Source organism: Carcharodon carcharias, chromosome 18 (assembly GCF_017639515.1).
Source record: "Carcharodon carcharias isolate sCarCar2 chromosome 18, sCarCar2.pri, whole genome shotgun sequence".
NCBI classification, from domain to species: Eukaryota; Metazoa; Chordata; class Chondrichthyes; order Lamniformes; family Lamnidae; genus Carcharodon; species Carcharodon carcharias.
Genome location: NC_054484.1, coordinates 85,307,992 through 85,324,810, shown reverse-complemented (window position 1 = coordinate 85,324,810; position 16,819 = coordinate 85,307,992). Strand labels below are relative to the sequence as shown.

The following is a 16,819-nucleotide window of genomic DNA, read 5'->3' as shown; positions in this document are numbered from 1 at the left end:
CACCTTGAAGTGGTGCTGTCTGGTGGATTCCTTTTGCCCTATTCTCAGGAAAATAGATATTCAGTCAAGGATTGAAAATATTTAAAAGATGCCTTTTCCTCACACAATTTATGGTTCATGGTTCAAAGGTACCAAAATAAATTTGACTTATTTATGCTACCTGGACTCATACACTCACCGTAACTCTCATTTCACCTGTGAATTGAGCTTGGGCATTGCATGGTAGCTGGAAAACCAAGTAAACCAAATTTGGTTACTTTTTCATGTATACATGATTTGAGTTGATATGTCATTTTGTATGATTCATACAATTCATGCCATAGTTGATCCCACTAAAAGCCAAATGTAAATGTGAATTCTTGCAGTAAATTTTCCTTCATTGTGATCTTTTGGATTTGGTTAAACTTACTATACATTTGACTGCGATAGTTTGGAAGAGCCTAGTCTCTCAGTGCAATCATTTGCTAGGATACCAGGACAAGGTCACACAAAGGCTATAAATTCACTACATGACATTCAGCGTGATCTTATCATCTTATTTGTAGTTCAGTTTTTGTGAGATCAACACTGCACCTATTCTCCTACACTATCCCTTCTTTGTCCTGTCAATGACAACACTGCATTCAACAGGGGTCTGCTTAAGGCAAATGACACCAGTGTACACAGGTTTTTCAAATCCCTACATGTCCTAAATATCTGATTCCATTTCTCTGGGACTGATTTCTCCAGATCAACATCGTCAACAGTTAAGCGATACGCTCCTTTATAAATGTTCTTTAAGGCTTGTCAATCCCAATGCTTTTATAGTGTACATTTGAAGACACTTGCAAAGTTCTTTACCTTATCTGTACCCTCTACACCAGTGCTTCCCAAAATATTTTCCAATGTAACCCATTTTAACACACACACACACACACACACACACACACACACACACACACACACACAGCCCCTCTTCCCCCTCCCCTACTATAATCAACCCCTCTCCCCCTCTTCCACACACACTGTAATCAGCCCCCTCCCCCACTGTAATCAATCCCTCTCCCCTTCCCCCACACACACTGTAATCAGCCCCTCTACCTTCCTACAGGCACAGTAATCAGCCCCTCCCCCACAAGCACTGTAATCAGCCTCTCCCTCCCTCCCCACACACTCTGTAATCAGCCCCTCTCCCTCCCCCCACACATTATCATCAGTCCCTCTCACTCCACTTAGCAATCAGCCCCAAATAATATTAGCAGAATAATATCGGAAAATTAATTAATTTCAGAACAAGTTTCAATTTTAAGGGAAGCTCAGAGAGGAGGCAAAAACAAAAAAACTGCGGATGCTGGAAATCCAAAACAAAAACAAAAACAGAATTACCTGGAAAATCTCAGCAGGTCTGGCAGCATCGGCGGAGAAGAAAAGAGTTGACATTTCGAGTCCTCATGACCCTTCGACAGAACTTGAGTTCGAGTCCAAGAAAGAGTTGAAATATAAGCTGGTTTAAGGTGTGTGTGTGGGGGGCGGAGAGAGAGAGAGAGAGAAGTGGAGTGGGGGTGTCACTGCTTGTTTGTCCCTACAACCACACCCCCACTCCACTTCTCTCTCTCTCTCTCTCTCCGCCCCCCACACACACACCTTAAACCAGCTTATATTTCAACTCTTTCTTGGACTCGAACTCAAGTTCTGTCGAAGGGTCATGAGGACTCGAAACGTCAACTCTTTTCTTCTCCGCCGATGCTGCCTGACTTGCTGAGCTTTGTGGAGGAAGTTCCCTTACAACCTGGCTAGCCCAGCTGGTAGTCAAATGGGACTCTAAACCCCAAGTGCTGGTCTTGAGTCTCATTACTCAATAACATTAATTAATTTATTTAAAACTCTCAATTGCCTAAAAATCTGATAGCAAAATTTTGAGGTGCAGCAATATTGAAACAAACCATTAAAACGATCTACAATTATTATTTTTGCCAGAACTTGACTGTTAAGATGGTCACCCACTGCATTGTTGCAACTTCTTCCATTAGCTGATTTTGGTGTAAAGGAGAGTTGTAAGACATCAGCTTGCAAAAATAAAACATGTATAACTCAGCGACAGAAAGCAGAGCCGCACTTGAAAGCACCTCTCACTATAAATGTGACAGGTTCTGACACTGACACTGTAACTGCATGTGTGCAGGAAGTGAGCCCCCTAGTGTCACAGCAAAGTTAAACGCAGCTTTTACAATTCCACTGGTGCTTCTGACACTAACTGCAAAGGCATCAGGAACAACTGCCTGAAGCCTTTCTGTTTGCTGGCAGGAGTTACAGCAAACTGTAAAAGCTAGTAGTGAAAGGCATCTGCTGGCACAGGAAGGCTGAAATAGAATAAAACAATTGGTTCACCTGCAACGAAAACAGATCAACATTCAGACAAACAGACACACTTAACCATTGTCCATCTCCAGCCACTGTTCACAGTAAGGGAACTTGTAATTTGTACATCACCTGGGCTGTATTGGAGCACTCCATTCCTCTTCTGCCAGTAAAAACGCTTAAATCAAAATGGAGTCACACCCAGAATTACAACACAGCAGTTTATACTGTGACAGCATTGCCTCTCTATTTGAAAGAATTTTAATTTTGGTTCCTTTTATTATTATTATTAAAGGGCTTAATAATTCCTCTGAGGGTAAAATCTGTCAAGTGATGAGGGCAGTATCATAAATGTATCAAAAACATATGGTATAAACAGATGCTTCTTGTTGCAGAGTGCGGTACATCAGCAGTCAAACACCACTTCCATTTCCAGTCTGATGCAGCACATTAAAATTGTCTTTGGATCGGCTAAGACTGTATACAGCTGCTTGAGAATTTATTCACAATGCTCAGCCCAATCAAAAACAAAAAATTCTGATGATTGTAGTAAATGGAAACCAAACAAACTAGAAAGACACAGCAGGGTTAATAGCATCTGTAAAGAAACAAGGGTGGTTAACAGTTCTTGAGTTTTTATCCATTTCACATCTGACCAAGGATACACTCCAAAGATCAATCTTACAGATGCCAACTCACATGCTGCGGTATTTCTAGCGTTTATGGTTTCTTTTTAACTGCTCATTGTTTTTGATTCTAATTCCAAACCACAGTGATTTCAGACCTGTGGGCATATTTGGTAGGCCAATGTTCTTCTCCTCGGGTACTGCTTGAATCAGAGGTGCGTTCAGAATGACGCACATTTCAGTTGTTTCCTGGGTATAAAAATGAGTACTTGGTGCTCGCTGACATTCCACGGGATACTTCACAAGGAGTTTTCAAATGAAATTATCAGCCTGAAGAGGCAGTGGAAGGAGTAATCTCAAATTCCATTGCTGCTCGGAATGAAACGTCACAACACAACTCAACGCATGGCACTGCATGACAGCTATATAGGTTTCCCAATTAAACACTCCCAACAAGGAGTCTCACCTGGAGGAACAGGCTGTGTAAAATCTCGTGGGCACAGCCTGTGGAATTCTACTAAAATCTTGGACTGTGCTCGATGGCTTTACCAACGTGTACTCAGCTGAGAGGGCGGGGTGCCAAGAAAGCACAGATGGAAGATGTCCCTCACCCAGTATGAGCTAGTCCAGCACAGGCTGAAAGTGCTACCTGGTGGTGACCATCCAAAGCCCCAGGACCACATTAGAAGCTAGGAGGGCACTGCCAAACAGCAAGATAAAAAAACCAATGAGTTCTCGATTCTGCTTTTCTACAATGAGGGAACTTAGTGTAGCTTCGAAAAAGGAACTCAACATCCACTGCCCATCCAGGGCAAAGCAGGGAACAGCATTGATGACCGCTAAGGCCCCAGAGAGGGAAAGCAGGTATCTGGTACAGTATAATCAAGGAAATCAGTCATTACTGAACTGTTCTTCATTTTCATGTCTGGCCACAGACATTCTTATTTATCCGTTCTCGGGATATCAGTGGTGATGGCAAGGTTTCCTTCCCTCGGTAGTGAACCAGTTGGATTTTTATAATAAATCAACAGCTTCATGGTGACTTTTACTGATACTGGTCTTATATTTCCAGATTCTTTTACACTGAATTCAATTTTTAAAAGGACAAGCTGGATTTCCAGCTCATGCTGAGTGGATTATTTGTCCAAGTCTCTGGACTGCTGGTCCCAGTAATATAATCAAACACAATACCTTATTCGTACAACTGCCAGCTAACTGCAGAATCTAACCTAGTTTTAATCATTTGCTTAAATTTTTAAAAAAGACAACCCACATCCAGTTAACTATTAAATGGAGCATTCCCCAAAATGATCAGCGCCCCATTTCAAAGCTGCAACAGAGGGGCTGTGCCCCACTTAATAAATGGCATAACAATGGGTGATGAGTCTTCAAGAACAAGGGGGGAGATGAAGCAGCACAACCAGGACAGAAAGGTTGACCAAAGCTGCAGCTCAGCACAGAGGTGCAGTTGGGTTGGTGTTACTTTAGCTTCCGAGCCTTTTTAGTACAGCAGACGGTGCCAATCTGTAATAAAAACAGAATATGTTGGAAATACTCAGCAGGTCTGGCAGCACTGTGGAGAGAGAAACAGAGTTAACATTTCGAGTCAAAGATAACTCTTCTTCAGAACTGAAGGAAGGTAGGAATGTGTTGGGTTTTATGCTTCTGAAAGGGGGAGGGGGGAAGGAAGGACAAAAGGGAAGGTCAGGGATCGGCTAGACTGCAGGAGAGATTAAATGGCAAGGATGTCACGGAACAAAAGGCAAAAGGAGTGGTAAAGGTTGTCGTAAAGAAGCAAAGCATTGGTCCAGAGTGAGCGCAAATGGCAGAATAACGAATAGCTCTGTACAAAAGCAAAAACATAAAACATAAGATACAGGCCAGCACCTGGCAACAAAACAGAATCAAAATGGAGGTCAGAGTTCATGGTCTGAAATTGTTGAACTCAATCCAAAAAACTGAAGTACCTAATTGGAAGATGAGGTGCTGTTCCCTCAGTTTGCACTGGGCTTCACTGGAACACTGCAACAGGCCAAGTACAGAAATGTAAGTGTGAGAGCAAGGTGGTGATTTAAAATGGCAAACAACTGGGAAGCTCAGGGACATACTTGCGAACTGAGTGGAGGTATCCCACAAAGCGGTCACCTAACCTACATTTGGTCTCCTCAGTATAGAGGGGGCCACACTGTGAGCAGTGAATACAGGAGACTAAACTCAAAGACATACAAGTAAATCGTCACCTCACCTGGAAGGAGTGTTTGGGGTCTTGGACAGTGAAGAGGGATGAGGTAAAAGGGCACATGTTTTACCTCCTGCAATTGCATGGGAAGGTGTCGTGGGAGGGAGACAAGATGTTGGGGGTGATTGGACTAGACTGTTGAGTGTTGCAGGGAGAACGGTTCCTTTGCAATGCTGATAGGGGAAGGGAAGATGTGCCAGTGATAGCATCACAGTGGAGATGGCGGAAATGGTGAAGGATGATCCTTTGAATACAGAGGTTGATGGGGTGTAAGGTGAGGTCAAGGGGAACCCCATCACGGTTCTGGGAGAGCAAAAGTGCAGGAAATGGGTCATGCATGGTTGAGGGCCCTGTCAATGGCAGTGGGGTTGGTGGAGTCCTTGGTTGAGGGAAAAGGAAAACATATCAGAAGTGCTGTTGTGGAAGGTTGCATCATCAGAACAGATGTGACAAAAGGGAAAGAGCGAGCTGGAGATGACAGAAGAGTGGGAATTGGAAGCAAAGTTGAAGAAGTTTTCCAATTCAGGATAAGAGCAGGAAACAACACCACTACAGTCATCAATGTACCCAAAAAAAGAGTTGGGGGTGGGCTTAATAGGACTGGAATAAGGAATAAAAGCAAAATACTGTTTTCATTTCAGATTTCCAGCTTCACTAAGTGCTTGAAATAGTCAGCAGGTCTGGCAGCATCTGTGGATTTCAACATTTCAACTCATATTGGGCTTGGAACGTTAACTGATTTCTCTCTCCACAGATGTTGCCAGGCATGCTGAGTCTTTCCAGCATTTTGTTTATTTTTCAAATTTCTGGCATATGTGGTGTTTTGCTTTTATTTCAGTGCCAATCTGTTTTCCAGAGTTTGCCTCATGGGAGTGTTCCTGGAAATGAGGACTGTCGATGGCAACCAGAGTTGTAAGGAGGCGGTCTCCAGGGAGGGCTCCTTCAAAAGTTCTGGAGTTTGAGAAGCAACTGGTAACACACAGGAGGAGCAGGAAAGGAAAGAGACTCTGAAGAAAGGAGATGGTGACCATCTTCCAGGCAGAGGAGTGTTTGGCAGACATTGAAGCTGTCAGATTGGTGTAGAGCACTGTGTGTTGATGACACAGACATGAACAGTGATCTTGGAAGGAAATTATATGAAACACCACAGACTATGGAACAGTTACTCACAAAAGGGATAAACAGAGCAGGGGCGGCATGGTGGTGGGAATTTGACCAGTTATGGAAGGAACAAGGCCAAATCTTACCGGTTTGGGTGGAGGGGGCGGGGGCAGGGCGGGGGGGGGGAGAGAATCAAAGCAAAGAAGGGAAGCAGTTTACAATAGCACAGAGGATTAAGGGGCTCAGTTAGAGATTAACAAAATTACAGGAGGCTTCGAGAGTTTAAGTAGTGAAAGATTGGTTGCGCTTGTTGGTGAATCAGTAACAAAGGGACACAGGCTCAGGACTATTGCTGGAATTATGAAGCAGGAGATTAGAAGAAATGTTTTCACACCAAAGATTATTCAAAGATGGAAAGCTTTACCGCAGGAGCCTATTGAGACAAAGGATGAACACAGTTTAAAAGGGAACTGGATAAGCACTTGAAAAGGAAGACTATAAAAGGAAATGGGGAAAGGGCATTCGAGTAAGTTAAAGAATTAGCACAGGTACAATGGGCTGAATGGCCTCCTTCTGTGCAATGAAACCATGACAACAATGACATAATTCTTAACTCTGGTACAGGTGGTTGAGAGAACACAAGGATACAACAAACTGCAGCAAAACAGTGCAACACAAGGTACAGGTCTCCCCGTAGGTTGAGGTATGCTCCAGTAGCCTGGGAATTTCAGGAGCATAGATGGAGGCCACAAACCTGGCAGCATGGGACAACCGAATGGATGAGAGGTGCTGGGCAAAGCTCAAACTCTGGCACTTGGAGCAGACTGGCGCAGATTCAAACCAACCCTTTTCAAGTGGACCTAACTTATTCTGTGCACTTCAAACACATTTCCATTTATCCCTCAATAGTAGCTCTGTGGTTCTGATAATAAGAAAAGGATACTTGCAAAAAGTTTCAATCACCACAGGGATGTCCAGATGTAGAAATCCGAACCGTGGCATGTAGTTGGTGAGACTCACTGTGAACAAAAAGGCACATATCATCATCACAGCAAGTGTTCTGGTCCAAAACCTCAGTTGGTGAAGGATGATACAGGAGGCAATAAATAAATTTATTTACAGAATGAAACATTACAAGCATACACCTCCTAACATAACCCTCCCACAGTTTCAATAAAAGTGTCTCTTTATATGAGCTCAAGTAAAACATCAATCAATTCCCCCTACATGCATTTAATTAAACACAATTACCAGGAAGCACATCAAGTGCAAGGAATAGACTTACCAGCTAGTGAGGTCCCTATCATCAGCCTCTGAGGTCCAGAGTGCTAGCCTGTGTGGATTCTATCACCATCCCATGAGACCCCCATTCCCAGCCTCTGGATACCCTTTGCATCCCCAGCCCCCAGATAGCTCCCGCATTGGCAACCCCTGGATAGCCTCCCTACTTCACCAGCCCCTGGATAAACCCCCTTTCCAGCCCCTGGATAACCCCCATCGCCAGCCCCTGGATACCAGCATTGTCAAGGCACAGAAATTCTCTAAAGGTTGTGTTGAGCAAAAATCTATGCTTAATGAAATTTCAATTCATCTCATTGTAGGCAGTGGGTAAGATGGCATTAATCTGCATTACAGTGGGTAAAGTCAATTGATTTGATGACATTGAGTAAAATGCATCACTCTCAGAATATATGTAAATAATGTGAAAAATGTCTGCATTGATGGCCTGGGCTCGTTAGTGTTAAATATAATGTAATCACAATAGGAGAGGGCATTGTAGTTATTCACCAGGAAATAATTTCCAACAGCACAACAATAATTTTAACCTTTAGTGCAGAAACAACTGTCACAGAGAGCCTCACACAGAAGCAGAAAGCTAGTGCCAAGATGGAGGAAGGAATGGTTGAGAAGACCAAAAGCTTGGTGAAAGACATGCATTGAAAGGAGAGTGTTAACTGGAGGTGGTGGTGGTCGATAGACAGTGTGCCGTGTAAACAGCCAAAGGTTCAGCCACTGATGACAGGGTGAAGGGAGAGGAGGAGGGAGACTGGAGTCATGGGTGAATGGAGAGCTCATGGTTTGCAGGACTGCAGGGAATTACGAAGAGGGGGTGTAGCCACGACAATATTTAAACACATAGTGAAACTTTTAAATCTGTAGTGTGGAGGATGGTGTGACAGGGAAGCTGGGCAGGTTACAAGAAGCAGAGCAATGGACAAGCTGGAGTTTATGGATAGCGGGGAACGGGAGGTTGGTCAGCAGTGTTGGTATGATCGAGGTTTGGGGGGTGGGGACTGTTGGGTGGGTGTTGTTACAGAACTAGATGTCTTAAAGAAGTCTCCGTAGTCTTTGGTAGTTTAACTGTAAGTCTTTACTAAATACCAGAACTATTTACATATGTACAGTGAAGGGTACAAGCTAGGAGCTGTCTCCATGCTTAGCTCTGTACACATCGCTACTCAACACCGCACTGACCCCTAGGTCTGGGTCATGTGCCATCTTCCATCATTAGGTGGATGCTGTACTCAGTTCCACATTAACCCTATAGGTGTTAGGCTCTGAAATTATAGGGATGAGGACAAAACTATGACTGAGGTTTTTAAATAGCAGATTGGCTGAGGTAGGGGCACATTAGAAAAATGGAAGTCAATGGTCTTTATGAGGAGAGGATGTAGTTTCTTAAGCTCAGTGTGGGATTAAACAGCTTTCAGAGTCTGCTTCAGCCTGAGATAGTGGCCAGGGATAGGGGTAAAGGTAGTAACGGGAGAAGATTCTGCAGCAGGTGCTGAGAGTGATGGCTTTGGCCTTCCCAATGTCTATTTAGAGTGGGGGGGTGGGGGAAGTAAGCAACTTGGGGGAAGAGTATAGTTTTTGCCATAGGGATGGAAGCAGATCGGAGTTGGAGAGGGAGGTGAGGTTTACAGTTACAGAGAAAGCAGAGCCAGTTTGATGCCAGTCTTCTCCTCTCTACTGATGAACACACTATTGGTGAATGACACACTATTAATGGCCTGGGAGTTAGAGGAAAACGTAAAGCCAGGAAATGTTATTGACTATCTCTCAACAAGGTTCAAAACCACACTCCTTTACATCCTAGTCATTTAATATTTCACTCGTGGACTAGTGCAGGATTCCCAGGTAAGGATTTCAAGCCATTTTCCTCCAACTTCACTGGTCAAGATAGGTGTCAACATGCAACCAAACTCCAGGCTCTGCCAACACTGCTCTCACTGGGCACTGAGATGTGGGAATGGGTGAGGCACAGGTAGTTACTTCTTCTCAGTTGTCCTCCCCTCCCTGGCCAACATCCCTCTAGATCCTCGCAATAAGAGGTTCATTCAGGAGAGAACCAGCAGCTTGAAGTGCATCCAACCATTCAGTCATCACAGCCAATTGCCAAATGCGAAATCTGTGCCACCAAATACAGGTTTTGGCCTTGACCCAATGGGTGGCGCACTTGTCTCTGGATCAGAAGGTCAAGAGGTCAAGTTCCACGACAGAGACTGGAGCCTACAATCCAGGTTGACACTCCAGTGCAGTACTGAAGGAGAGCTGCACAGTCAAAGTTGTCATCTTTCATTTAAGGAATTAAACCGAGGCCCAGCTACTCACTCAGGCGGGTATAAATGATCTCACAACATCCTGATCAATATTTGCCTCTCAAACGTTACCTAAAAATAATAGATTTCATTTTGTTTGTTCCAGGAATGTACTATTTCTTACTTCCTTGTGTTGAATTGCATTAGTGACATTCACCCAGCCTTTCTTCAAGCCTCTTGGCAACTACATACATTGTTCCTCACTCTGCTAATGCCTAATTTGGTACAGCTGATGCTAATTTTATTTCCTCTATGCTTATAGAATCATTAAGCACAGAAGGAGGCTAATTGGCCCATTGTGCCTGTGCCTTCTCTTTGAAAGCACCATGTAATTAGTCCTACTCAACTTGCAAACTTCTCCTTCCAATTATTTATCTAATTCCTTTTTGAAAGTTAATATTGAATCTGCTCCCACCGCCCTTTCAGGCAATGCATTCGAGATCATAACTAAAAACCAGGTTATCTGGTCATTGCCATGTTATTAGCTGTGGGAGCTTGCTGTGCATAAATTGGCAGCTGTGTTTCCTGCATTACAAGAATGATTACATTTACAAAATACTTAATTTGGCTATAATGTACTTTTGGATGTCCTGAGGTCATGAAAGGCACAACGTAAATGTAAATGCTTTCTGTACAGCCCTATTTTTATTCAACACACATTGAGCGACAATGAGGAAAAACATGAGAAGCTTGGCTCCAATTCAGGTACAAATTGTTGCTCTGTTATCTCAGAGTGCCATAATCACTCTCCAGATATCCATTTACAATCTCACTATGTGGGGGTAACAGGGTCTGGTCTCTTCCATATTCTATCATTCAGCATTGTTGATCCTTGATGCCTAAGCTGATGTTTACAGAATTATATTGAATGATACAGACCTGCATATTGAAGATGCACAGGGTGTCCCAGAAATAACATATCCATGGGAGACGAGTGCTTGACTCTGATCAGCCTGGTTTGGTTTTCAAGAGAGGGTTTCACACACAGGCTGGGAACCAACTCTTTCTGACAATCCGTGTTCCTCTGACATACCTGGCTAGATTCAATGGCTTTCCTGGCAGCTAGACAAACATACTGCAAACACAAACAAACATATGAAGGAGAGTGAGGTGCAGGTGACAATACATAGCACAGAGGAAGGGCAATCATTCCTCTTCGATTCATTCCTGGGACGAGGGGCTTATCCTATGAAGAAAGGTTGAACATGTCGGGCTATATAACCATTGGAGTTTAGAAGTATTAGAGGTGATTGTATTGAAACATATAAGACCCTGAGGGGATTTGATAGGGTAGATGCTGGGAGGATGTTTCCCCTTGTGGGGGAGACTAAAACCAGGGAACACAGTTTAGGAATAAGAGGTCTACTGCTTAAGATGGAGATGAGGAGAATTTTTTTTCCCTCACAGAGAGTCGTTAGTTTGTGGACTTCTCTTCCCCAGATGACAGTGGAGGCTGGGTCATTGAATTTATTCAAGGCTGAGTTAGATTTTTGAGAGGGGAGTCTATGGGGGGCAGACAGGAAAGTGGAGATGAGACCAAAACCAGATTAGCCATTATCTTATTAAATGGAGGAGCAGACTCGAAGGGGCAAATGGCCTACTCCTGCTCCTAAGTCCTATGTTCCCATACTCCTAGCACTAATCATCTTACAGTTGAGCTGCTATCAAACCCCTTCATCATTTTAAAGACCACAAGCTGGTCTTGTCTTTTCCACACAGGTGCGCATCTTCTCAAATTTGGTGACAACCTTGTAAATCTGGTCTGCACTTTCTCCAGTGTTTCAATATCCTTTTTGATGATCCACAACACCCCCCACCCCTCCCCCTTCAGCAGCTCCCTATGATCAGCGTACGGATCTGTTCGACGACAGCAGCAATAAACAGAACAGGAGACAAGGACTCCAGACATATACAGCATGCAGCTGAGCCGCGGCAGTGTGAATCCACTCAGTAGGAAAAAAAATAAGGTAGGCGATTGGCTGGGATTATCATTGGCTTTATTTCTCTAAGTGAGGGTGATAGATTAAATCCACAATTTTTTGTTAATTGCCTAACAGGTTTTTAAGTTTCATTAAATTTAAATTTAGTGCATTGAAGCAAGCTCAAGTCTCATTAAGATTTATGTTTTATTTAAATTAAACTCCACATAAAGTAAATTGTTGTCAGCACAAGGGAAACAGCTCACTGGTGCATTGCTGCTGAGTGTTTATTCTTAAGATTATTTCTGTTAACTCAGTAAATAGTCAAATAAATAGACATAGCAAGGCACTTCAGGCCCATTAGATGCACATCCTGTTCCATGTTGGAATTCCAGGAAACTTCTCATGTTCTGGACAACTACATGTGCAGAAAGTATTGTCACCTGGAGGAGCTCGGGTTCTGTGTTTTGGAGGTTCAGCAGCAGCTGGCTTCACTGCAGTGCATTAGTGAGACAGATTTTTGTGGCTAGCATGTTCCTAGATGCAGTTTAAGGTGTGCTAGTAGAGAGGGAATGGGTGACCGCCAGGCAGTCAAGGAGGATCTGGCCAATAGTGTAGGAATCCTCTGACTACAATCTGCTCTCCAATCAGTATTTGGTTCTGAATACAGGTGAGGGTGTAGCCAGAACAAAGTCCCTGGCACCACAACTGGTTCGAGGTGGGGGGATGGCAGATTTGGATGAAGACTGGGAGCAATATTGATAGGGGATTTGACAGTTGCGGGGACAGACGGGTATTTCTGAGGCTACAGACATGAATTCAGGATGGTATGTTGCCTCCCTGGTTCCAGGGTCAAGAATGTCAGTGAGTGGCTGCAGAACACCCTGTGGAGGGAGGGTTAACAGCCAGCAGTCGTGGTCATGATTGGTACCAACAACATTGGTAAGAAGAGGGATGTGGTCCTGCAGGCAGACTTTAGGGAGCTAAGAAACTAGTAAGCAGGACTTCAAATGTAGTAATCTCAGGATTACTCCCAGTGCCACATGATAATGAGCATAGGTATAAGGCAGTAGAGCAGATGAATGTGTGGCTGGAGAGATAGTGCAGGAGGGAGGCCTTTAGAACTGGATCTGGGAGAGGTGAAGGCTGATAGAGACCAGGGTTGCAGCTCAACAGAGCCAGGAACAAGGTAGCAAATGGTTAAGATCTGGAATGCACTGCCTGACAGTGTGATGGAGGCAGGTTTAATTGTTTGTTGCTTTCAAAAGGGAATTGGATCATTATCTGGACAGAAAAAAATTTCAGGCTACGGGGAAAAGGTGGGAGAGTAGGACTTACTGAGTTGCAGAGAGCTGGTTTGGACACAACGGGCCGAATGGTCTTGTGCACTGTAACCATTCTATGATTCTACTTCACTCAGCAGCAGTTCCACTGACCTGTTTTGTTGTGGGATCATGTGCTGTATTAAGTTTCAGTAATGTTAAAAACTCTTGTTTGCACAAAAGCCTTGCGTGTATTGGGATTGGGAGGGGTTAACAGAGAGAGAGGATTGGTTGATTCAACGTTTGGCTAAATCCAGTACAGCAAATCCAGTGGTAAGCTGCTGGCTACTGCAGGGCAATTGAAATTCATGGCTGCATTAAGTAGGCAGACCAACAATAGGGCAAGACATGCGAACCTCAGTGGCATGGGGAGATAGAGAGAGACAGAGAGAGAGACAGAGAGAGAGAGAGAGAGAGAGAGAGAGAGAGACCCACTCTCAGAGACAGCGAGAAAGCCACGCACAGAGACAGAAAGTGACAGTGACCACACTCTTACTCAGATAAATAGCATATTCTACCCATTGTAGGAACTCCACCAAATACCATTTTATACCTTGTGTATAAACTGCATTTATTACTATAAATGCACTGCATAACCTACACCTGATACCGTATTATACACATTGTATAGCTCACTATAAATTGTTGAATTATAAGTTCAGGTCTTGCCATTTCATGCCTGGACTGACCCATCACAGCCAAGGTGTAACAAACTAATCAGAAAAGCTAGACATAGATCTCGGTAGCGGTTGTGAAAAACCTGTGATCAAAGCAGCATTTTCCTGTTGCCTATTCAAATCCTTTCCTTCCAATCATCTCAATTCACAATATTGTCCATGGAAAAATTGTTTGCAAAGACAGCTGGACATGGATTTTTGTGGCAATGAACATGCATGTTTGTTAAACAGCTGCTCAGTGTACAGAGAATGAAGTCTGACGAGACTCACCTGGGGGATTTCCAGGTTTCCATGGTAAGAGAAGCAAATATCCACCAGGCTGTTGTTGCTACAACATTCTGTAGTTCCATCAAGCCTCTTGTACACTGCAGAGAAGAAAAGGTAGTTTCACGGGATCGAGTCAGCATTTTGAGCGAGCTTTAGGCTTTGTAATCCGCTTTCAGAAATCTTTTGGATATCGTCATTAACAAATATGAGAAGAGGCCAGTTTAAAGACTTTCCAAGGCTATACAGGAGAAGAGTGCCAGACCTGGTCAGGAGTGAGTATCAGATTTGCTCACAGCACAACAATAATTTGTATTTATATAGCACCTTGAACATAATAAAACATCCAAAGGTGCTTCACAGGAACGTTTTAAAAAGAAACCCTGGCACCAAGCCACATAATGAGAGATTAGGATTATGGCTAAAAGCTTGGCCAAACAAGTTTTAAGGAGCATCTCAAGGGAGGAAAGTGACACCGAAATGTAGAAAGGTGTAAGGAGAGAATTCAAGGGTTTAGGTCATAGGTAGCTGAAGGTACGGCCGCCAATGGTGCAGTGATGAGAATCGAAGATACTCAGGGGAACCACGAACACAGGCAAGAGGAACAGGACTGGGGAGATCACGTATTCCAGGATTTGGAGTATAAAGAGGAAAGTTCCTGAACAACCTCCCGTCACTACATGACAAGGCCTCGGTGTAATATTGTGCGTGTATGAGGTTGGATAGGGATGGCCAACATGGCTGTCACAGTCCCTCTTAGCTTGTATCTAGTTTGGAGAAAACTAAGTCAAAATCAAAATTCTGTGGCTCCTGGAAGACAAGCAAAGATGGAAAACGCTGGGGGCACTTGGTGGGTCAGTGTGCACCTGAGGAGAGGGGAAGAAGCCTGAGGAGGCAGGCCCTGTTCCTCTTCGTGTGACCTCCTAAGAACTAAAGTAAAAGACCCACATGAGCATTAATTTAATTAGAAAAAAGGGGAAGGGAAATATCAAGCCCACACACAAAATTCTATGGAATGGGTGTAGCAGACCATCAGTAAGAGGCAGCGGCATTAATGAAATAAAATAGAGGTGAGTCGTGAAGTTGCTGAAAGGCCTGGGGAAATGGGGGACAGACTGAAACGAGAATGAGAGGGCAGCACAAATCAGAAGTTATTTCCTTCCATGTTCAGACCTGAAGTTTGCATTGAGTTTTGTTAGGAGTAGGAGGCCAGGGACAGAGAGGTCAGAGTGGGAATGGGGGTGGGGTGGGTAACATTGTAAACTACAGGGATCTTGGGTCACAAATAGGGGACATGGGAATTTACAACCCCGAACCTACAGGTCATGAAGAGGCATTCAGCCTAATCAGTCTATGCCAGTGTTTATACTCTACAGCAGGCTCCACCCAATAATTACCTCTTTCCATCCTTTCCCCTGCATTGCTCCATTCCCTGCTCTCTCATGTCTGAATCAAGCCTTCCTTTATTACTGTCATTTAAACATCCCAGATTGTGGAAAATGCAGCAGCTAATCTGCACAAGCAAGATCCCTACAGGGCAGCGAATTACTGGACCAGGTAAATCTATTTTAGTGATGTTGGCTCTGGGTTAAATGTTGGTTAGGACACTGGGGAGAACTCCCCAGCTCTTTTTTCCAATAGTTCCATGGGGTCTTTTACATTCAGCTGAAAGGACAGGTGTATACAGTTAGAATAGAATAGAAAGAGGGTGGAGGGAAATATGGACAATCTGACCAAGCAAAGGGGGTTACTGTGGACTAGGAATGTGGGAGGAAGGAAGGGATGTGGATGACTTCAGTAACAGCAGGCCACACCCCCTCCACTGCCAGTGGCTTCAGTGCAGCCATCATTCATTACCAGCACCTGATTCTGAGAGAAAATAGAAGCGATGGTTAAGATCTAAAGCTGTAATGCTCAATGTTAATAGCCACATCCCAGGGATCCACTTGCCTTTCTTCCTCCACATTCCCAGGCCATGGGAGTCTCCTCTTTACCAAGTTTTCCACGCTTCCCTTCTCTCGACCCATCTCGTTTCTCCACTTGTTTTATTATCACCTCTTTTCACCTTGCACCAAAATGCCTTGTCATTTAATCTCTCCTGCTCTCTACCCTACCACAGACCTTCTCTGTTGCACTTTCACAGTTGCTTCCAGACCTGCTGAATGCTTGCAGTATTTTCTTTTTTTTAATCTCTAGCCTATATCCTACTAAGTATTGCATGTCAGTACCTCGGCCCACAGAGCTCTGGTGTTGTAGGGTTGCTTCTTTGATACAGTATCCAGTCTGTGGTTTCACAGAGATCTCTTCAATGCACTTGTGCCAATCCTCCACACTGTAAACGGAACAGTTTTCCACGTATTTCACAAGATCACCCATGGACAGTCCTCTGGGTCCACTGGCAGGGGAATTCTGAGAAGCAGGAGATAAATGTGATTAAATATACCAACAGTCTGTCTTACGTGCTCTGGTCAGACCTCATCCAGAGTACCACGTTCTGTTCTGGGCACTGCACCTCAGGAAAGGTTGCATTGACTATGCTTGTCTTCCCTTGAGCATAGAAGATTAAGGAGCAATCTAATGTTTTAGATGAGTAAAGGACTTGATAAAGTAGATACAGAGAAACTAGAGAGTCCAGAGCAAGGCTATTCAAGGGTGACACCAGGAAGCACTTCCTTCACAAAAATGGTGGTAGAAATCTGGAATTCGTCTCCAAAACAATGGTGAGGCTCAGGGTC

The 16,819-nt window shown here is 43.9% G+C and overlaps 1 protein-coding gene across 1 annotated transcript in view; it reads right to left on the bottom strand.

Annotated features, from left to right (window-relative positions):
* Positions 1 to 1,716: 1,716 nt before the first annotated feature.
* mbtps2 (membrane-bound transcription factor peptidase, site 2) overlaps positions 1,717 to 16,819 on the bottom strand; it is a 155,648-nt gene continuing 140,545 nt past the window's right edge. Inside the window, exons 7-11 of the mRNA XM_041212041.1 lie at positions 16,313 to 16,493; positions 14,091 to 14,185; positions 10,782 to 10,977; positions 7,247 to 7,322; positions 1,717 to 3,831 (exon numbers count right to left, since the gene is read on the bottom strand). Coding sequence (XP_041067975.1) covers positions 3,609 to 3,831; positions 7,247 to 7,322; positions 10,782 to 10,977; positions 14,091 to 14,185; positions 16,313 to 16,493 — 771 coding nt within the window. The 3' untranslated portion in view covers positions 1,717 to 3,608. The remainder of the gene's footprint in view (positions 3,832 to 7,246; positions 7,323 to 10,781; positions 10,978 to 14,090; positions 14,186 to 16,312; positions 16,494 to 16,819) is intronic.